Source organism: Otolemur garnettii, unplaced genomic scaffold (genome assembly GCF_000181295.1).
Source record: "Otolemur garnettii isolate 467f Iridium unplaced genomic scaffold, OtoGar3 scaffold00028, whole genome shotgun sequence".
Taxonomy (NCBI): domain Eukaryota; kingdom Metazoa; phylum Chordata; class Mammalia; order Primates; family Galagidae; genus Otolemur; species Otolemur garnettii.
Genome location: NW_003852423.1, coordinates 5,597,639 through 5,614,150, shown reverse-complemented (window position 1 = coordinate 5,614,150; position 16,512 = coordinate 5,597,639). Strand labels below are relative to the sequence as shown.

Genomic DNA, 16,512 nt, shown 5'->3' with positions numbered 1-16,512 from the left:
TGGCCAAAGGTTTATCTATTTTATTGACCTTTTCAAAGAACCAACTTTTTGATTTATTGATCTGTTGTATAATCCTTTTGTTTTCAATTTCATTCAATTCTGCTCTAATTTTGGTTATTTCCTTTCTTCTGTTGGGTTTGGGATTGGAATGTTCTTCCTTTTCCAGCTGCTTGAGATGTCCCCTTAAATTGTTAACTTCCTCACTTTCTATTTTTTTGAGGAAGGCTTGCAGTGCTATAAATTTCCCTCTTAGGACTGCTTTGTGGTATCCCAGAGGTTCTGGTAACTCATGTCTTCATTATTGTTTTGTTCCAAAAATTTGGTAATTTCCTTCTTGATCTCATCTCTGATCCAGCTATCATTCAGCATAAGGTTATTTAGCTTCCATGTTTTTGTATGTGTCTGCAGATTCCTGTTGTTACTGAGTTCAACTTTTTATTCCATGATGGTCCAAGAAGATGCAAGGAATAATTTCTATTCTTTCAAATTTGCTGAGGTAGACTTGTGCCCTAAGATGTGATTGATTTTGGAGTATGGTCTGTGGGCTGATGAGAAAAATGTTTATTCAGTTTTGTTAGGATGAAATGTTTTGTAGATGTCTGTTAAATCCAACTGTTGAATAGTTCGGTTTAAATCTAAAATTTCTTTGCTCAGCTTCTTATTGGAAGATCTATCCAACACTGCCAAAGGAGTGTTAAAATCTCCAACTATGATGGACCTGGAAGAAATCAAGTTGCTCATGCCTGTAGCTCTTATAAATTGAGGTGCATTCTAGTTGAGTGCATAAATATTAATAATTGAAATCTCTTCATATTGAGTATTACTCTTAACAAATATAAAGTGACCATCCTTATCCTTGCTTACTTTTGTTGGTTAAAGCCTGTTGTATCTGTGAATAGAATTGCAACACCTGCTTTTTTCTGATTTCCATTTGCCTGGAATATAGATGACTATCCCTTCACCTGGAGTCTATATTTATCTTTTAAGGTAAGATGAGATTCTTGTATGCAACAGATATCTGGCCTGAGTTGTTGTATCCAGTCAGCCAACCTGTGCTTCTTTAGAGAACAATTTACACCATTCACATTAATTGAGAATATTGATAAGCCTGGTAAAACTGTAGGTATTGAGTTTTTAAAAAGACCAGGGGACATTTTTAATCCTTTCGCCACTGTAGAAGTTGGAATTTGATCAAAAGTTTCTGAGTGAGTTTGTTTACTTTTGTGGTGGAGGGTTGCACTGGTCATTATGGAGGATAGGTCTGAGAATATCCTGGAGAGCTGGTTTAGTTATGGCAAATTTCTTCAACATGTGAATGTCATTAAAGTATTTAATTTCTCCATCATAAATGAAACTCAGTTTAGATGGATACAGGATCCTAGGTTGAAAGCTATTTTGTTTTAGGAGATTAAAATCAATGACCACCCTCTTCTAGCCTGAAAGATTTCAGCAGAGAGATCTGCAGTCATTCTAATATTCTTACCCTTGTAGGTTATGGTTTCCTTACGTCTAGCTGCTTTCAGAATTTTCTCTTTCATATTAACTTTAGTGAAGTTAGTTATGATGTGCCTGGGGGATGTCTTATTTGGGTTGAGTTGTGCTGGGGTTCCAAAACTGTCTGCTATCTGAATTTCAGAATCTCTTGGCATGTCTGGAAAGTTCTCTTTCATAATTTCACGAAGAAGAGCCTCTGTGTTTTGTGAAGCAACTTCGTCACCTTCAGGGATTCCTGTAAGGTGAATATTAGTTATCTTTGAATTATCCCAGAGCTCTCTGAGACAATGATCTGTTTTTGCTCTGCATTTCTCTTCCCCTTTGAGCGCCTGGGCACGTTCAAAGCTTTGTCTTCAGTGTCAGAGATCCTTTCTTCTGCCTGCTCCATTCTGTTGCTAAGGGATACTACTGTATTCTTCAGATCTTGAGGGCTGCAAGCTCTTGCTTCAATGTGTCAAAATCTTTGGTCATTTTATCTTTGAAATCATTGAATTCTTGAGACATCTTTTGCATAATTCCTTGAAATTCTAATTCCCTCCTTTCCTCCATTCTGTTGATCTTCTTTGCTATCCAGATTCTGAACTCAATTTCTTACATCTCAGCCATCTGTTTATGAATGGGGTCTTCAATTGCACCTGCCATATCCTTCCTTGGGTGGGTGGGTGGGGGTGATCTACTCTGGTTATTCATGTTACTGGAATTTTTCTGCTGATACTGCCCCATGCTTATTTTATACCGTTTGGCTAGATGAGCAGATTAGGAGAGGTTGGGTTGGGGGCTCCAGGAGTAGTGGTTAACTAGTCCTTTGCCCAAAAGCTGGGACTGGGGTCTGTACCTTTTCCCCTAGAGCTTTGCCAAAGACCAGTACAGTGCTAGGCCTGGGTACCTAGGGGCCTGCTTGGTGTGCTGGGGCTATGTGGCTCTGTCTTGTTTTCAGCTGGTCTCTGTCCTACCCTAGTGAATCAGTTACTCTGGGTTGAAGTTTCAGCTGTGGAGAAATACCAGCAATTAAGTCATCCCGCCCCCCACAGGCAACAATTGGAAAAGGAAAATCAAACCTTCCCGCAACCACACAACCAGAGTACCACTTTGGATAGTCCTTGGGTGATTGGCCCAGTTCAAGAGGTCCAAATCAATTGTCCCAGTCAGCACTGGTCTCAGGTGGGAGAGTTCAAAAGGTCTCCGGCAACTAGACAGCAGGAGTCTGCTGGCAGCTCAAGTATGACTTGCTCTGGTGCTCTGTGAGGTCAGAAGGACCCACCCAGCAAATAAATTAGTTTGGGAAGGTTGATGCCTCATTCCCCACCTTACACCTGTGTTACATCCAGTCACTGCTAACCCCACAGGGCTGTGACCCAGTTCCCTGCAATGAGCAGATGCTCCAGGGGTTTACAACTGCCTGAATGACAGGGAGATCCATATGTCCTGAGCCAGGCCACTGCTCTCTGCCACTATCTGGTAGGGGGAGGTGTGGCCTGACAACCTCGGGTGCTTAATGGAGGCTGGGGTGGTTCACTCAGTTCCAGCCCCACCCCTGATTGATGTTGCTGGCAGAACAGGACAGAACAACTTTGCAGATGTCCCCTGAGGATCAGACGCTGCTTGAGTTGACAGAAACCGTGACTGAGGCCCAGCCAGTGGCAAACAATTAAGCTGTCAGTTCTAGCCTCTGTCTGCCTGCCTTTGTCTCAGCTATGATCCCTTGAGGGCCAGGTGCATCTTAGCCTCCATAAAGCAGTCCTCTGGCTCAGCCCTGGAGCGGGAGTTGGCCAGCTCTGTGTGCGTATATTCTAGTCCCTAAGCTCTGCCCAAGCTGCTACTGCCTCAGGCCGCCTTCCCTTTACTACAGGGAGATCTGTTCCTTCAGTGGCTGTTACCAGAGAAGATGCCTAGCTTCCTCTGGTTTCCCAGAGAGACAGTGTGTCTGTTCAGAAAAGCCTCAGGATCGTGAGCCTTATTGTTCCCACTGCTGCCGCTCCTGCGTGGTTCCTTCTCAGCTGACCATCCTCTCCTCACTCCTGTGCCGCAGAATCAGCACAGACCAGAAACAGCCCCTGTTCCGTCTATACATCTCGAGAAAATGCCCAAGAATCTGGACTCCACTGGGGATAGGCTCCCAGACTTCGAGGTGAGAGTGGAGTGCTGGGAGTTCAAAATTGCAGGTAGAGAATATATATAGTTGTATACAGCTTTATGCCTGGCAGGGAATGCCATGGCAACCTAGCAGGTATAGGAGGTCCAATTTTTAGAGGGTCTCTCCCGTGGGATAGAATGGGAGGATGTTTGAACTCTGCTTGCTTGCCTGTATGGAGTTTACTGCGAGCCCTTCTCATGGGGGAGGGGACTCCCATCCGCTTGGCCATGGATTTAGTACCTTTTGTACTTTTGTTATCATTGGGGTTGCAGCTTGCCTCAGCAGGGTTGATGTGTGTTCTTCAATCTTCCCTTTTGGCTCAGCTTTAAACCATCAGCTGACTTGCTAAACTTCTGTCTTTTAACTCTCCTTCTGGACGGGAGCCTCTGTGGAAAGCTGGCTGCAGTCTGCCATCTTGCCTCCACCCTCCAAGTTGTCAATTTTTAAGTGTCTTATTTTCAGTAAAAATGTACAGCCAGGGACCATATATTTGAGCATAGACCAACAGGAAAGAATGAAGAAAACAGAAAATGAAGGTAGAGGAAACAAAAACATACCATAAGGGTATACAAAACGTCAAAGAAAATATTCTCAGAGATAGTATGAACAAGAACACCTAACTATGGAAAAGAGCAATCACGAAAAGAAAATGCTTCTGGAAAACATGGATAGTGGGAACTAATTAGAGGGCTGGAAGATAAAGTCCAGGGTACCCTTTATAAGACTCTAGATCTTGAACCCCATTTTACATCTTTGTTATGAGGGCATCAAGTTTTGGAAAGTGAAAAAGCTTTCTAGTTAGTAAGGATAATATATATACTACACAACTTTCCCACACAGAGTATTTTTTTATTTGATTTTTTCCTAGAGTAGTTTAAAACATCTTGGAAAGGAGGAAACTTAGAAAGATGAAAGTAGATTCAAGCTGTAAAAGTCTTTTGAAGTGACTGTAGAGGAAGGAGGATATTTAAAGGAAAAATTTATCGAGTGTTGAATGATGCAACTTATAAAGTCCTTTTATGTTATGAAATTATTTGGATTTGAGAGCTGTTTTGGTGCCATGTTGGAATAAACCGGATTTTTCTGAAGTCTTGGGTATATGTTAAGAGTATCAATCTTAAAAAGCAAAAATTCCTTCAATGATCTCCTTTACTCTGGCTGTAGCAAATTCACAATTTTTCACGGTAACAGAATATATATAATACAAAAGGAATATAGGCTGCTTGCTTGAATAATTATTTACTAAATGGCTCATCTTAATTTTGTTAATGATATAGCAAGATAATCTATGACTCAAAATTGTTCATGAGACTGTCAAGTTTTTGAAAGCTAGGCCACAAAGTCACAATTGTAATTACTGTTTTTTATAGCAAGTTATTTTTTCCCAAGATGCTAAGCTCTCATGTTCAAATTGCAGTTTTTGACAGTATGAACTGAACTGCTGTCATCACAATAGTGTCACTGCAAAAGATATAACAATAACATATCAAATGTCTACTAAAAAGAAAGTAGAGCACTTGACAATATAGGATTTTTGGGGGGGGTAGTAGAAAATGTACTTGTCAATATGGTATACTTTTACTCATTCTGGTATTAACAGAATAGACACTAATTAGGAATTCTGATAGATTACTATGAGAAAAAAACTTATTATAACCTACATCAAACTAATCTATATACTTGTTATAGTGTGTTCTAGTTAGTTGACAGTCTAAAAAGACTAATCTACTTAAAATAAGGGAGATCATATTAAGTTAATATAACCATATTGTAAATGATAATCTGCCCTCAACTCCCCCCCCCACATATTGACAGTAAAGTGCAAAATTCAAATTCCTATATCAAAATGGTCAGAATAGTCAGAACTAGAGACAGAAAGTATGTTAGTGGTTGCCTAGGATTAGGGTGTTTAGAAGGGTTTTCTGGGTTGAATAGTCTCCTTGCAAAATTCATTTCTGCTCAGAACCTTAGAATGTAACCTCATTTGGAAACAAGGTCATACTGAATTGAGGAGGGGGTGGCTATGATGTCTTTATGAGAACACAGTGTGAAGACGTAGGGAAATGAGGTAAAAAGACCATGTGAAGACAGGCAGAGAATGAAGCGATGCAGCTACAAGCCAAGGAATACCAAGGATTGCTGGCACCGGCCAGAAACTGGAGGAGAGGCACAGGCCATCTGCCTTATATCCTTCAGAAGGAACCGATCCTGTTGACATCTTGATTCAGGACTTCTGGCCTCCTCAACTGGGACAGAATGAATTTCTAATGTTTTAAGATACCACATTTGTGGTAATTTTTTATAGCAGCCCTATGAAACTAATAAAGGGGAAAATAGGGAGTCATTGCTAATGAGCACAGGCTTTCTTCCTGGGGTAAAGGAAATGTTCTGAAATTGTGATGGCACAACTCTGTGGATACACTAAAAACCACTCAATGGTGCACTTTAAAGAAATGAATTGTATAGTATGTGAATTATATCTCAGTAAAGCTGTGATATAAATTTAAAAATACCAACCTAAGTATTCCTATATGTTTTCTAATTCCTTTTTAATTTAAACATTTTTAGGGTTTAAAACTATTATACCCTCCAAATAAAGAAAACCATGAAAATTAAACAGGACATTGCTTCACAAATTCTAATAACCATTACCTTGCACATTTAAAATGAAGACGGAATAGAACTGAGCAGTCTGTTTTAAGTTAAAAAATATTTAATATGATCAGATAAAAACATCGATGGTGACAGTTTTACATGGCTCATTCCACACACAGTGAAAGGGCAAAAACATTACAAGGACAGAAATGAGTAGGGGGGTTTGTAAAAGATTTATTAACCACATAAAAACAATGAATAGGAAATGACATCTATTTAAATCATATTATTAGAAAACTTTAAGAGACAACTGAGTTGGTGTGTTCTGCTAAGGGAAAAGAAATTATTTATCTTTTTGATCCATAAGAAATTCAAAGTCAGCACTGATAATTATGGTATAACAATCACTGCTTTTCTAATAATCTAGAAATCTGCCATAAACAGCTTTATATTTTGCTAGTTAATCATTCTTATGATTGGATTTTACTTAATGGTGAGGACTGAAGAAGCAGAATCCTTTTTTATCCATCAAGTAAAAGAGTGACTTAAGTTAATGATGGGTACTACTGACATTTCATGTTAAAAAGATGGAATATATTCAATGGATTGAATATACTTCACGAGGAGCTGGACAGAGTAAGTCCCCAAATCTGTGTGTGAAGTTTTGTGAGAAACTGTATATACCTTGATTCACTCTGGCTTGCTTTTAAAATGGAATACATTTGGCACTAAATGGAACAAATGAAGACAAGCAAAATTATGTGAGACTAAGCCGTTCCCTCACAGTTGCCCATCTTGACTTACAACTCATACTATTTCTTAGTTCTTGATTGAACAGAAACAGACAGACCTAACCACATAGCATATTTGTGATGTATGAAAATAAAATCTAGAGCTAAGATGAGGCTGCTTCTCTGATAAGCCAATCTCCTACTCTGTCAAAAATCATAGTTACAAATGTGAAATTCATTCAAGAAATTCATATTTTCACCAGATGTTTTATAAGTTTTCAAGTTTTCTTGCTAGATACGTTCTTGGTTATGTGGCCAGCTAAAATATGGTCTTTGAATTAAGTAAGGAAATCCACATAAAAGAAATATTTTATAGGGACCTTACTTCACTTGAAACTTTACCACAACATCGAACCAAAACTTTGTAACCAAATTCTTGGAACAATCATAACCAAACTCTTGGAACAAAGCACTGGTGGCCATATTGTTTTGGGTCTAAGAAGTCTTGAAGTCTACTCCTTTTTCATGTTTCAAGGGTCTCTTCATTTGCTCCACAAGTATCAACAACACAAATCAAACAACTTGTGACTGGAAAAGCACGGACTTTGGAATTGGCGACCCATTTGTCTGTTTCAGTATTATATTCAAGAATGTGTCCTAATCGACCCACACCTTGAAAACCAGCCAAGACATAAACTATAGAGCCAACTGCTGCACACTTCACTGTTACACCCTTCCATGGCATTGGTGAGACCATCTTCCATTCATTCAATTTGATATCATAATATTCCACGCTGTCCAGACCACCTTTAAGAGAATAAAACATGAACAACATGAAAAACCATATGAACAATTATCTTAAAATAGTAATTTGTTTTTGCATTTCTCCAACATTTTATTTATTTATTTATTTTTTGGTTGCAGCCATCATTGTTGTTTGGCGGGCCCGGGCTGGGGATTTGAACCCGCCACCTTAGGTGTATGTGGCTGGCGCCTTAGCTGCTTGAGCCACAGGCGCTGAGCCTCTCCAACGTTTTATTATAAAAGCTTCAAACACACAGAAAAGCTATAAACATTTTACAATGGCTCACATGTGTAATTTTAGCACTCTAGGAGTCTGAGGTGGGTGGATTGTTTGAGCTCAGGAGTTCGAGATCAGCCTGAGCAAGAGTAAGACCTCATCTCTAAGAGTAAGACCCCATCTCTAAAAAACAGCTGGGTGTTGTGGTGGGCACCTGTAGTCCCAGCTACTTGGGAGGCTGAGGCTTGTTTGAGCAAAGGAGTTTGAGGTTGCTGTGAGCTGTGATACCAGGATGCTCTACCCAGAGTGAAACAGTGAGACTCTGTCTCAAAAACAAACAAAAAAAATTTTATAATGAATGCTCACATATTTACTATCTAAATTCCTATTCCTTCTTTAACACAATGGAAATTTATTTTACTTTTATTTTATTTCTTTTTTTAAAACAGTCTTGCTCTGTCATCCATGCTGGAGTGCGGTGGTGTCATCACAGCTCACCACAGTCTTGGACTGAGGGCCTCCCGTGATCCTCCTGACTCAGACTTCCAAAGTGCTAGGATTATAGGCATGAGCCTGGTCTAGAAATTTAATTTTTAGATATCAATATTTTTTCCCACAAAATTAAAAATATTCTACATGTCTTTATTCTGGAAAAATCAAAAAGTAATCTCGTCAGTGATCTCCCTTTCTATTACCTTTGATTATAATTATGCAGATGCCCTTCCTTTTCCTTCTTTTATCAGTTTATGGAAAATAGCAAGGGATGGGGATAGTGAAGGGACAGAAGTCATTTGTAATGTTATGTTAAGTATACTGACTAAAATGAAGCTTGTGGATAATCTCTAGATTCAGTTCAGAATCCCTGTTATTTAACACAATTACTTAAGATTGTTTTTATTTATTTATTTTGAGACAGTCTCACTTTGTCACCCTTGGTAGAGTGCTCTGGTATCATAGCTCACAGCAACCTCAAATTCGTGGGTTCTAGTGATTCTCTTGCCTCAGCCTCCCAAGTAGCTGGGACTACAGATGCCCACCATAACACCCATCTATTTTTAGAGACGGAGTCTCGCTCTTGCTCAGGCTGGTCTCAGGCTGCTCACGCTGGTCTCCCAGAGTGCTAGGATTATAGGTGTGAGCCACTGCGCCTGGCCGTTAAGATTGTTTTTAGTACATCATTATTTAAGAAAATGAAAAGACCAAAATTAGTCATTTAAAAAATAATATTGATGTTTTCATGCCATATTTTAAAATGTTTAGGAAACTCGGCCATTTAGAACCTGGACACAAGTCTTAAAGCTTGTATTTAAAATGTTTTTAAAAGTTCAAATGTTTCGGCTCGGCGCCTGTGGCTCAAGTGGCTAAGGTGCCAGCCACATACACCTAAGGCGACGGGTTTGAATTCAGCCTGGGCCGCCAAACAACAATGATGGCTGCAACCAAAAAATAGCTGGGTGTTGTGGCAGGCACCTGTGGTCCCAGCTACTTGGGAGGCTGACGCGGGAGACTCACTTGAGCCCAGGAGTTGGAGGTTGCTGTGAGCTGTGATGCCATAGCACTCTACCCAGGGGGACAGCTTGAGGCTCTGTCTCAAAAAAAAAAAAAAAAAAAAGCTCAAATGTTTCTACTGCTCAATAGTTCTTAAACTGGATTAATACCATTCCCCAGGGAGCAACCAGGACTGGATGGGAGGCATCTGAGATTGCCACAATGACTAGTGGCCTCTACTAACATTTCATAGACAGGGATGTTTCATGTCCTGCGGTGTTTCATCAAATATGTTCCTAGAAACTATAAAAGTAGGTATAATGGTATACATGGTAAATGCTTGTATCTAGATTTTAAGAAAGAAATGATTCAATAATTTAAGGAAGTATCAGCATATTCATCAGGAAAATAGGACAGTGAGTTAATATTACGTACCCAAACCATTCTGACCACCCACAGCAAATATCTTGTCTTTTACAAACACTAGCCCATGATTCTTCCTGGCCTCAATCATTGGACACAGCTCAGTCCATCTGAAAAACATCAAAGAAAGGTTTTCATGTACTTGTTCACAGGAAGTAAAAGGACTTTTACAATAATAAGAAAGGGCTATTATCTTAATTAAGTACTTATTTACTACTCACATATGTGTACATATACCTAAAACGTTTGGAAGGCCAGAGAACAAAAGCTTAACAGTGATTATGGGTAATTTATTTATAGGTTGAGTAAACAGGAATTTTATTCTTTTTGCTTCTTTTTCTTTTAAATTTCCAGATTAATATGAAGGTACAATTAGGTTACAGTGTCTGTTAGGTAATGTCTCTTTTTTAGTTGTGTCTTGTACCCAGGAGGGGTGCCATACCCTTACACTGTGCCCATTAGGTGGGAGCACCAATCCCCTTCTCCCCTCCCCCACCCCAACCCAACTTGAATTGAATTTTTCTCTTGTGGGGGTGTATATTTGTTTGTTTACTGGCTTCATATTGGTATTGAGTATACTGGATACTTTCTTTTTACTTCTAATGGGATATAAGAAATGGGGATGTCTGGAGACTATTAACACATCTTTGGAAAAAATCCATTTCCTGTGGTTTACAGTAGTTTATAAAATGGCAACAAAAAAGGAGAAAATGATTAAGACTGTATAAGGCAGTAATTCCATCATGAGGTTTTAATTAATATTTACATATGTGTAAGTAAAACACACTTATAATGGGAATCAGGCAATCAGCAAATCAGTAGTATTTGATACTACTGACAACATTTATCTTTAAATCTATACTAAAACTTCATACAGCTCTGATAAAAAAGAACTGTTATTCTGTGAAGTTCCATAATTTATATTATTTTTCTCTGTTCATAATCATTATTATAAATAACAAAACTGAAAATATAAAATGTGGACAGAAATGTTAAAGGATATTGTTAAAGGATATTAATTCACAGGTAGAGGCACCACACATATACCCAGATCATGATGTAATGATGTTACTTTTTCTGAGGTTAAATCTCCTGTCTCTTCTGAATATGGTCCCGTGTCTGACATTTGTGATCATGAAGGTGGTACTGGCATACAGGCTTGTGTTCTTAATGCTCATATACTATATATATATATATATATATGTATATGTATGTATATATATATATATGTAACATATACATACACGTGTGTGTGTATATAATTTATTTTTTATTTATTTTTTTGAGACACAGTCTGACTCTGTTGCCCACAGTAGAATGCAACGGCATCATCTTAGCTCACTGCAATCTCAAACTCCTGGGCTCAAGTGATCCTCTTGCCTTAGCCTCCCTATTTTGTGCCCACCATAACACCTGGCTAATGCTTCTATTTTTAGTAGAGACAGGGTCACCCTCTAGCTCAGGCTGCCTGCCTTGGCTGCCCAGAGTGCTACGATTACAGGCACAAGCCACCACACCCAGCCTATATCTTTTCTTTAAAACAATTTGATAACTGTAACTTTATAAAACATAATTAGATCATAATGATCAACTCTGAAGTATTAACAATTCTTTTGTTGCCTTACATTTATGTATTGCTTTTTGTTTTAACAGTGGTTTGGCAGTCACCACTCACTTGAGTGTACTCTGCAGGGTGAGGTGGGTACTCAGCTCATCCAGCTGAGATGAGTAGCACAGAAGTGGGAAAGCTGGGAAGGCCCAGGTCTCCACTGCTTCTCCACGCCATCGTGAGCTCTACAGCATGAGCTGTCCATTGTGCATTGAACACAGTATTTGACTTAGAAAAATTCAATTTACATACCTCTTTTCCAAATACTGTCAATGACATAAAGGGAGAGCATATTTTCATGTATCCTCACATCTACTGAAGCTTTACAAGTTTCCCAAATTCTCCTTCCTCCTATAATTCACATGCACAGTGTGTACTGGGTTTCTGTTCTCTCCGATCTGAAATACACTGTTTAATTTTTTCAGTGAGGCTTGTCACTTCAAAACAATCTGAGGTCTAATGTTTAGAAGTTTTTCTTAACATTCTGACTATGCAAACTATGTTGTTTTCCTCAGTTTAATTTCTTTTCCTTTCTTCAGATTTTTCCTTTAAAATGGTCTTATGGGCTTGGCGCCTATGGCTCAAGCGGCTAAGGCACCGGCCATATACACCTAAGCTGGTGGGTTCGAATCCAGCCCGGGCCTGCCAAACAGCAATGACGGCTGCAGTCAAAAAATAGCCAGGTGTTGTGATGGGTGCCTGTGGTCCCAGCTACTTGGGGGGCTGAGGCAGGAGAACTGTTTGAGCCCAGGAGTTGGAGGTTGCTGTGAGCTGTGATGCCACAGCACTCTACCCAGGGTGACAGCTTGAGGTTCTGTCTCAAAAAAATAAAAAAATAAAAAAAAAGGGTCTTATTATGAGTTCCTCTTACTCCTTTCTTAAAAACTGATATTCTTTCTGACTGTACATCAGTGCCCACGAAAACGCCTCTCCTCACCCTCCATCTTACCCAGCCTCTGGCAACTTCCACTCTTCTCTGTACCTCATGAGATCAACTTTTTTAGGTGCCACGTGTGAGTGAAAATATGTGATACTTGTTTTTCTGTGGTCTATAGGCTTAATTAAACACTTTCTAGTTATAAAACACTTAAGAAAAATGTCAAAATTGGGAAGGAAATTCTTAAGAAAAAATCAACTAGTTTATAGTGTGCTATAATCATGCCACTGCACTATGGCCTGGGCAACAGAATAAGACCCCTTCTCTAAAAAAAAAATCTTACAGACAGCTAAATTGCATTTTATACAGGAAATCATAATAGTATATAACTTATTTGAGAGTTGGTTAGCTCATTTCATTTATGACAACTTAGTGAAAAGAACAGAGAATTCAAATTTAAGTTTTGAACTTAACGTAAGTTCAATATATACAAAAGAAATGCTAGATCTTCTAAATTTTTAAATATTTCTGTAACAGAATATTCACTTAGTTCTAAAAAATAGAGGCTGCAGAATTCCTTTACACTTTTTCTCTGCTACTATGAACAAAAATACATTGATTTCCAATGATACTGCCTGCATCTTTAGGTTACATAGCTGTAGTTTCCACGTTAAGAGATTTTTGTTTTCATAAAAATATGAAATGCTTCATGAATTTGCATGTCATCCTTGTGCAGGGGCCATGCTAATCTTCTCTGTATCATTCCAATTTTAGTATATGTGCTGCCGAAGCAAGCACTAAGATTTTTTTTAGAAATGAAAAAAATAATTAGGCAGCAGGATGAATCAGTCTACAATTTTCCAAGTACGCTGTAATACCTTTTGAGTATAGGGTTTAAGTAAGGTAGAGGTTCATACAGAAGGGAAGATAGTTGGTATATATCTCTCTGTCTGTGGTTTGGGACAAGATGGGGGTAGATATATAGATGAGTTGATGTATAATAGGATATGGATAAAGGATAGCCTCAGATTGCCCTGGCAAGTGCAAAGTATATTTTGAAAAATACTAGTAAACAGTACATTTGATACCTTAAGAGATTTTGTAGTCTCTACACTCTAACAAAAGATAAATTTCAAGACAAGTTGCTTTCACTTCTTTTCCTTGCATTGGCAATTAGTTGAGCAAAAAAGGAGAAAAAAGTAATTTTTTTTTTTAATTTTTGAGATAAGAGTCTCCATCACCCTGGGGTAGTGTGCTGTGGTGTCAGAGCTCACAGCAACCTCAAACTCTTGGACTCAAGTGATCTTCTTGCCTCAGCCTCCTGAGTAGCTGGGATTATAGACACCCACCACAATACCTGGCTAGTTTTTAGTAGAAATGGGGTCTTGCTCTTGCTCAGGCTGCTCTCTAGCTCCTGAGCTCAAGGGATCCACCTGTGCTGGCCTCTTAGAGTTGCCTGGCCCAGAAAAGAACAATTGTAACAGCTTTTTTATTTGGGAAAGAATTATGTTTCCTTAAATCCTTTTAAAATAAGCAGCAGGCGCAAATAGATAAGTATAGATTTATATGCATAAATGATCACTTTTAATAATTAAGTGTTTATCTCAAAAAGAAAAAGAAGCAGTAGCTGGAGTGGAAGACTTCTATGTTTTATAGTCTGGCAATATTTCCTAAATATAAAGCTTAAAGCACAAGAGTTTTGGTGCAATTTTTTGGATTAACATTCAAATTGAACATATTCACCCAATAAATTGTTCTGGTAAAGGACAAATAGGCAATCAGGCCATATCATTAAGTGACTTTTCTTAATAAAGCTCTTTGGCTATATTTACAAATGGTATGACTGGGATATCATCTATTTTATTTTCTCATTAGCTTTACTATGCATTTAACCACCCCCCACTTAGTATTCAGTTATTTGGACCCCTTCAATGGGCTTTCCAAGGACAGAAAAACTTATTACCCATTTATTTCTTCAGCATTTTGCTGTTTTCAAAGTAGCTGTTTCCTAGTTGTTTTAGGAGTAATTTTATTTTGCATGATTTATTAATGCCATGAACCAATATGTAATATTTCTACTTAAGGGAAAATTTACTACTAGTCATAAGCCCCCCCCCATTTCCTCACCTTGGAGACACAAATATTTCATGACTTTGACAAATCATATCTTATTCATAGACATCTGCTGCACACAGAGGACCAGAAAGAGAGGGGCTCCCATGGGGCATAGGGTCAAGTCATTTCTTAAGGTATTAAGGAAGGGTACAGATTTTAAGTAGCCACTGACACAAACACATTCAAAAGTTTATGTACATTCTTCCTCAAGAACTGCTAATATATTCTTGTTGGGCACAGTGGCTTGTCCCTGTAATCCCAGCCACTCTAAAGGCTGAGGCAGAGTGATTGCTTGAGGCAAAGAGGTTGAGCTCAGTATAGGCAACCTAGCAAGGCCCTCATCTTGGAAAATTAAAAAAAAATTTTGGGGGGCTGGGCATGGTGGCAGGTATCTGTAGTCTCAACTACTTAGGAAGCAGAGGAGGGAGGAACTCTTGAGCTCAGGAGATGAAGGTTAGAGTGAGCTATGACTGTGCTACTACTGCACTTCAGTCTGGGAAACAAAACAAGAACCTGTCTCAAAACAGACAGACAGGCTTGATGACCGGAGCACAGTGGTTACAGCACTGGCCACATACACCAAGGCTGGCAGGTTCAAACCCGGCCTGGGACAGCTAAAACAACAATGACAACTGCAAAAAAAATAGCCAGGTGTTGCGGTGCATGCTTGTGGTCCCAGCTGCTTGTGAGGCTAAGGCAAGAGAATTGCTTAAACCTAGGAGTTTGACGTTGCTGTGAGCTGTGACGCCATAGCACTCTACCCAGGGCGACATAGTGAGACTATCTTAAACAAACAAAAACAACCAAAAAAACACACAAACAAACAAGAACTGAATTTTTCTGATGGGTTCTGACTTTTGATATCTTCTCTTACCAATTATATTACAGAATATAATTTACGGTGAAATAAGAGTCTTAAAAGGATACGTACGTTTCTGTGGCAGGATCATAAACTTCACAGGAATTAAGCACTCTCCCAGAAACATTGTTCCCTAAACTTCCGCCACAAACATAGATCAAGCCATTGGCTTCCACCATCCCGTGGCTGCAGCGCTGAGTTAGCATGCTAGGCTTAGTGTGCCAACTTTCAGTTCTGGTATCATAGCACTCAAATAAATACAGAGCTGAGTTTCCTGTAAAAGAAAAAGGCCCTATCATGCTTGTGTGTTTGGAGTGAACTGATTGTACAGCTGAGTCATCAGTTATAGGAAAGAAGAATTTAGGGTTGTAAAGTCTTTTTTAAAATAGTAACAAAAGGTAGGAACAGTTAACGAAGAAGCCAATAAATCTGTATAGACTTTGGAAAACATTCAAAAAGCAGTCTATTGGAAACACTTACCTACTGGTAAATAAAATTTAGAAAAAGAAAATGGTTTCATTTCAAAAGAAAAATTAAACAAGAAACAGACTGAGTGCGATAACTCAGGTCTGTAATCGTAGCACTCTGGGAGGCAGAGGTGAGGCAGAAGGATGCCTTGAGTTCAAGAGTTCCAGACCAGCCTGAGCAAGGGGGAGACCTGTCTCTACTAAAAAGAAAAAATTAACTGGGTGTCCTGGCCAGCATCTGTAGTCTCAGCTACTCTGGAGGCTGAGGCAGGAGGATTGCTTGAGCCCAGGAACTTGAGGTTGCTATAAGCTATGCAGACTACATAGCACTCTAGCCTAGGTGACAGAGACTCTGTCTCAAAACAAAAACAAAACAAAGAAAAGAAAAATATATGTCTTCTGGCCCAGTTGTGCATGATGGGAATCACCCAAACTTCAAATGTTTATATACAGTGGAAAAATAGCAGGTCACAGTTGGTAAATCCATATCTTAAAATATAAAAATTATCTGATGGCTCAGCGCCTATAGCTCAACCGGCTAAGGCGCCAGCCATGTACACCTAAGGTGGTGGGTTCGAATCCCCAGCCCAGACCCGCCAAAACAACAATGAAGGCTGCAACCAAAAAATAGCCGGGCGTTGTGGCGGGCGCCTGTGGTCCCAGCTACTTGGGAGGCGGAGGCAGGAGACTCGCTTGAGC

The 16,512-nt window shown here is 39.1% G+C and overlaps 1 protein-coding gene and 1 non-coding gene across 3 annotated transcripts in view; both read right to left on the bottom strand.

The window, feature by feature from the left end:
- Positions 1–6,323: 6,323 nt before the first annotated feature.
- The window catches only part of KLHL7 (kelch like family member 7), a 75,662-nt gene continuing 65,473 nt past the window's right edge, over positions 6,324–16,512 (bottom strand). For both annotated transcript variants that reach the window (XM_003788497.1, XM_003788498.2), the window contains exons 9-11: positions 15,419–15,620; positions 9,899–9,996; positions 6,324–7,761 (exon numbers count right to left, since the gene is read on the bottom strand). In XM_003788497.1, the coding sequence (XP_003788545.1) occupies positions 7,478–7,761; positions 9,899–9,996; positions 15,419–15,620 (584 nt within the window). In that variant the 3' untranslated portion in view covers positions 6,324–7,477. The remainder of the gene's footprint in view (positions 7,762–9,898; positions 9,997–15,418; positions 15,621–16,512) is intronic.
- LOC111724890 lies at positions 13,064–13,170 on the bottom strand. Its single transcript, XR_002773105.1, has one exon. It is a non-coding gene; the product is annotated as a U6 spliceosomal RNA (small nuclear RNA).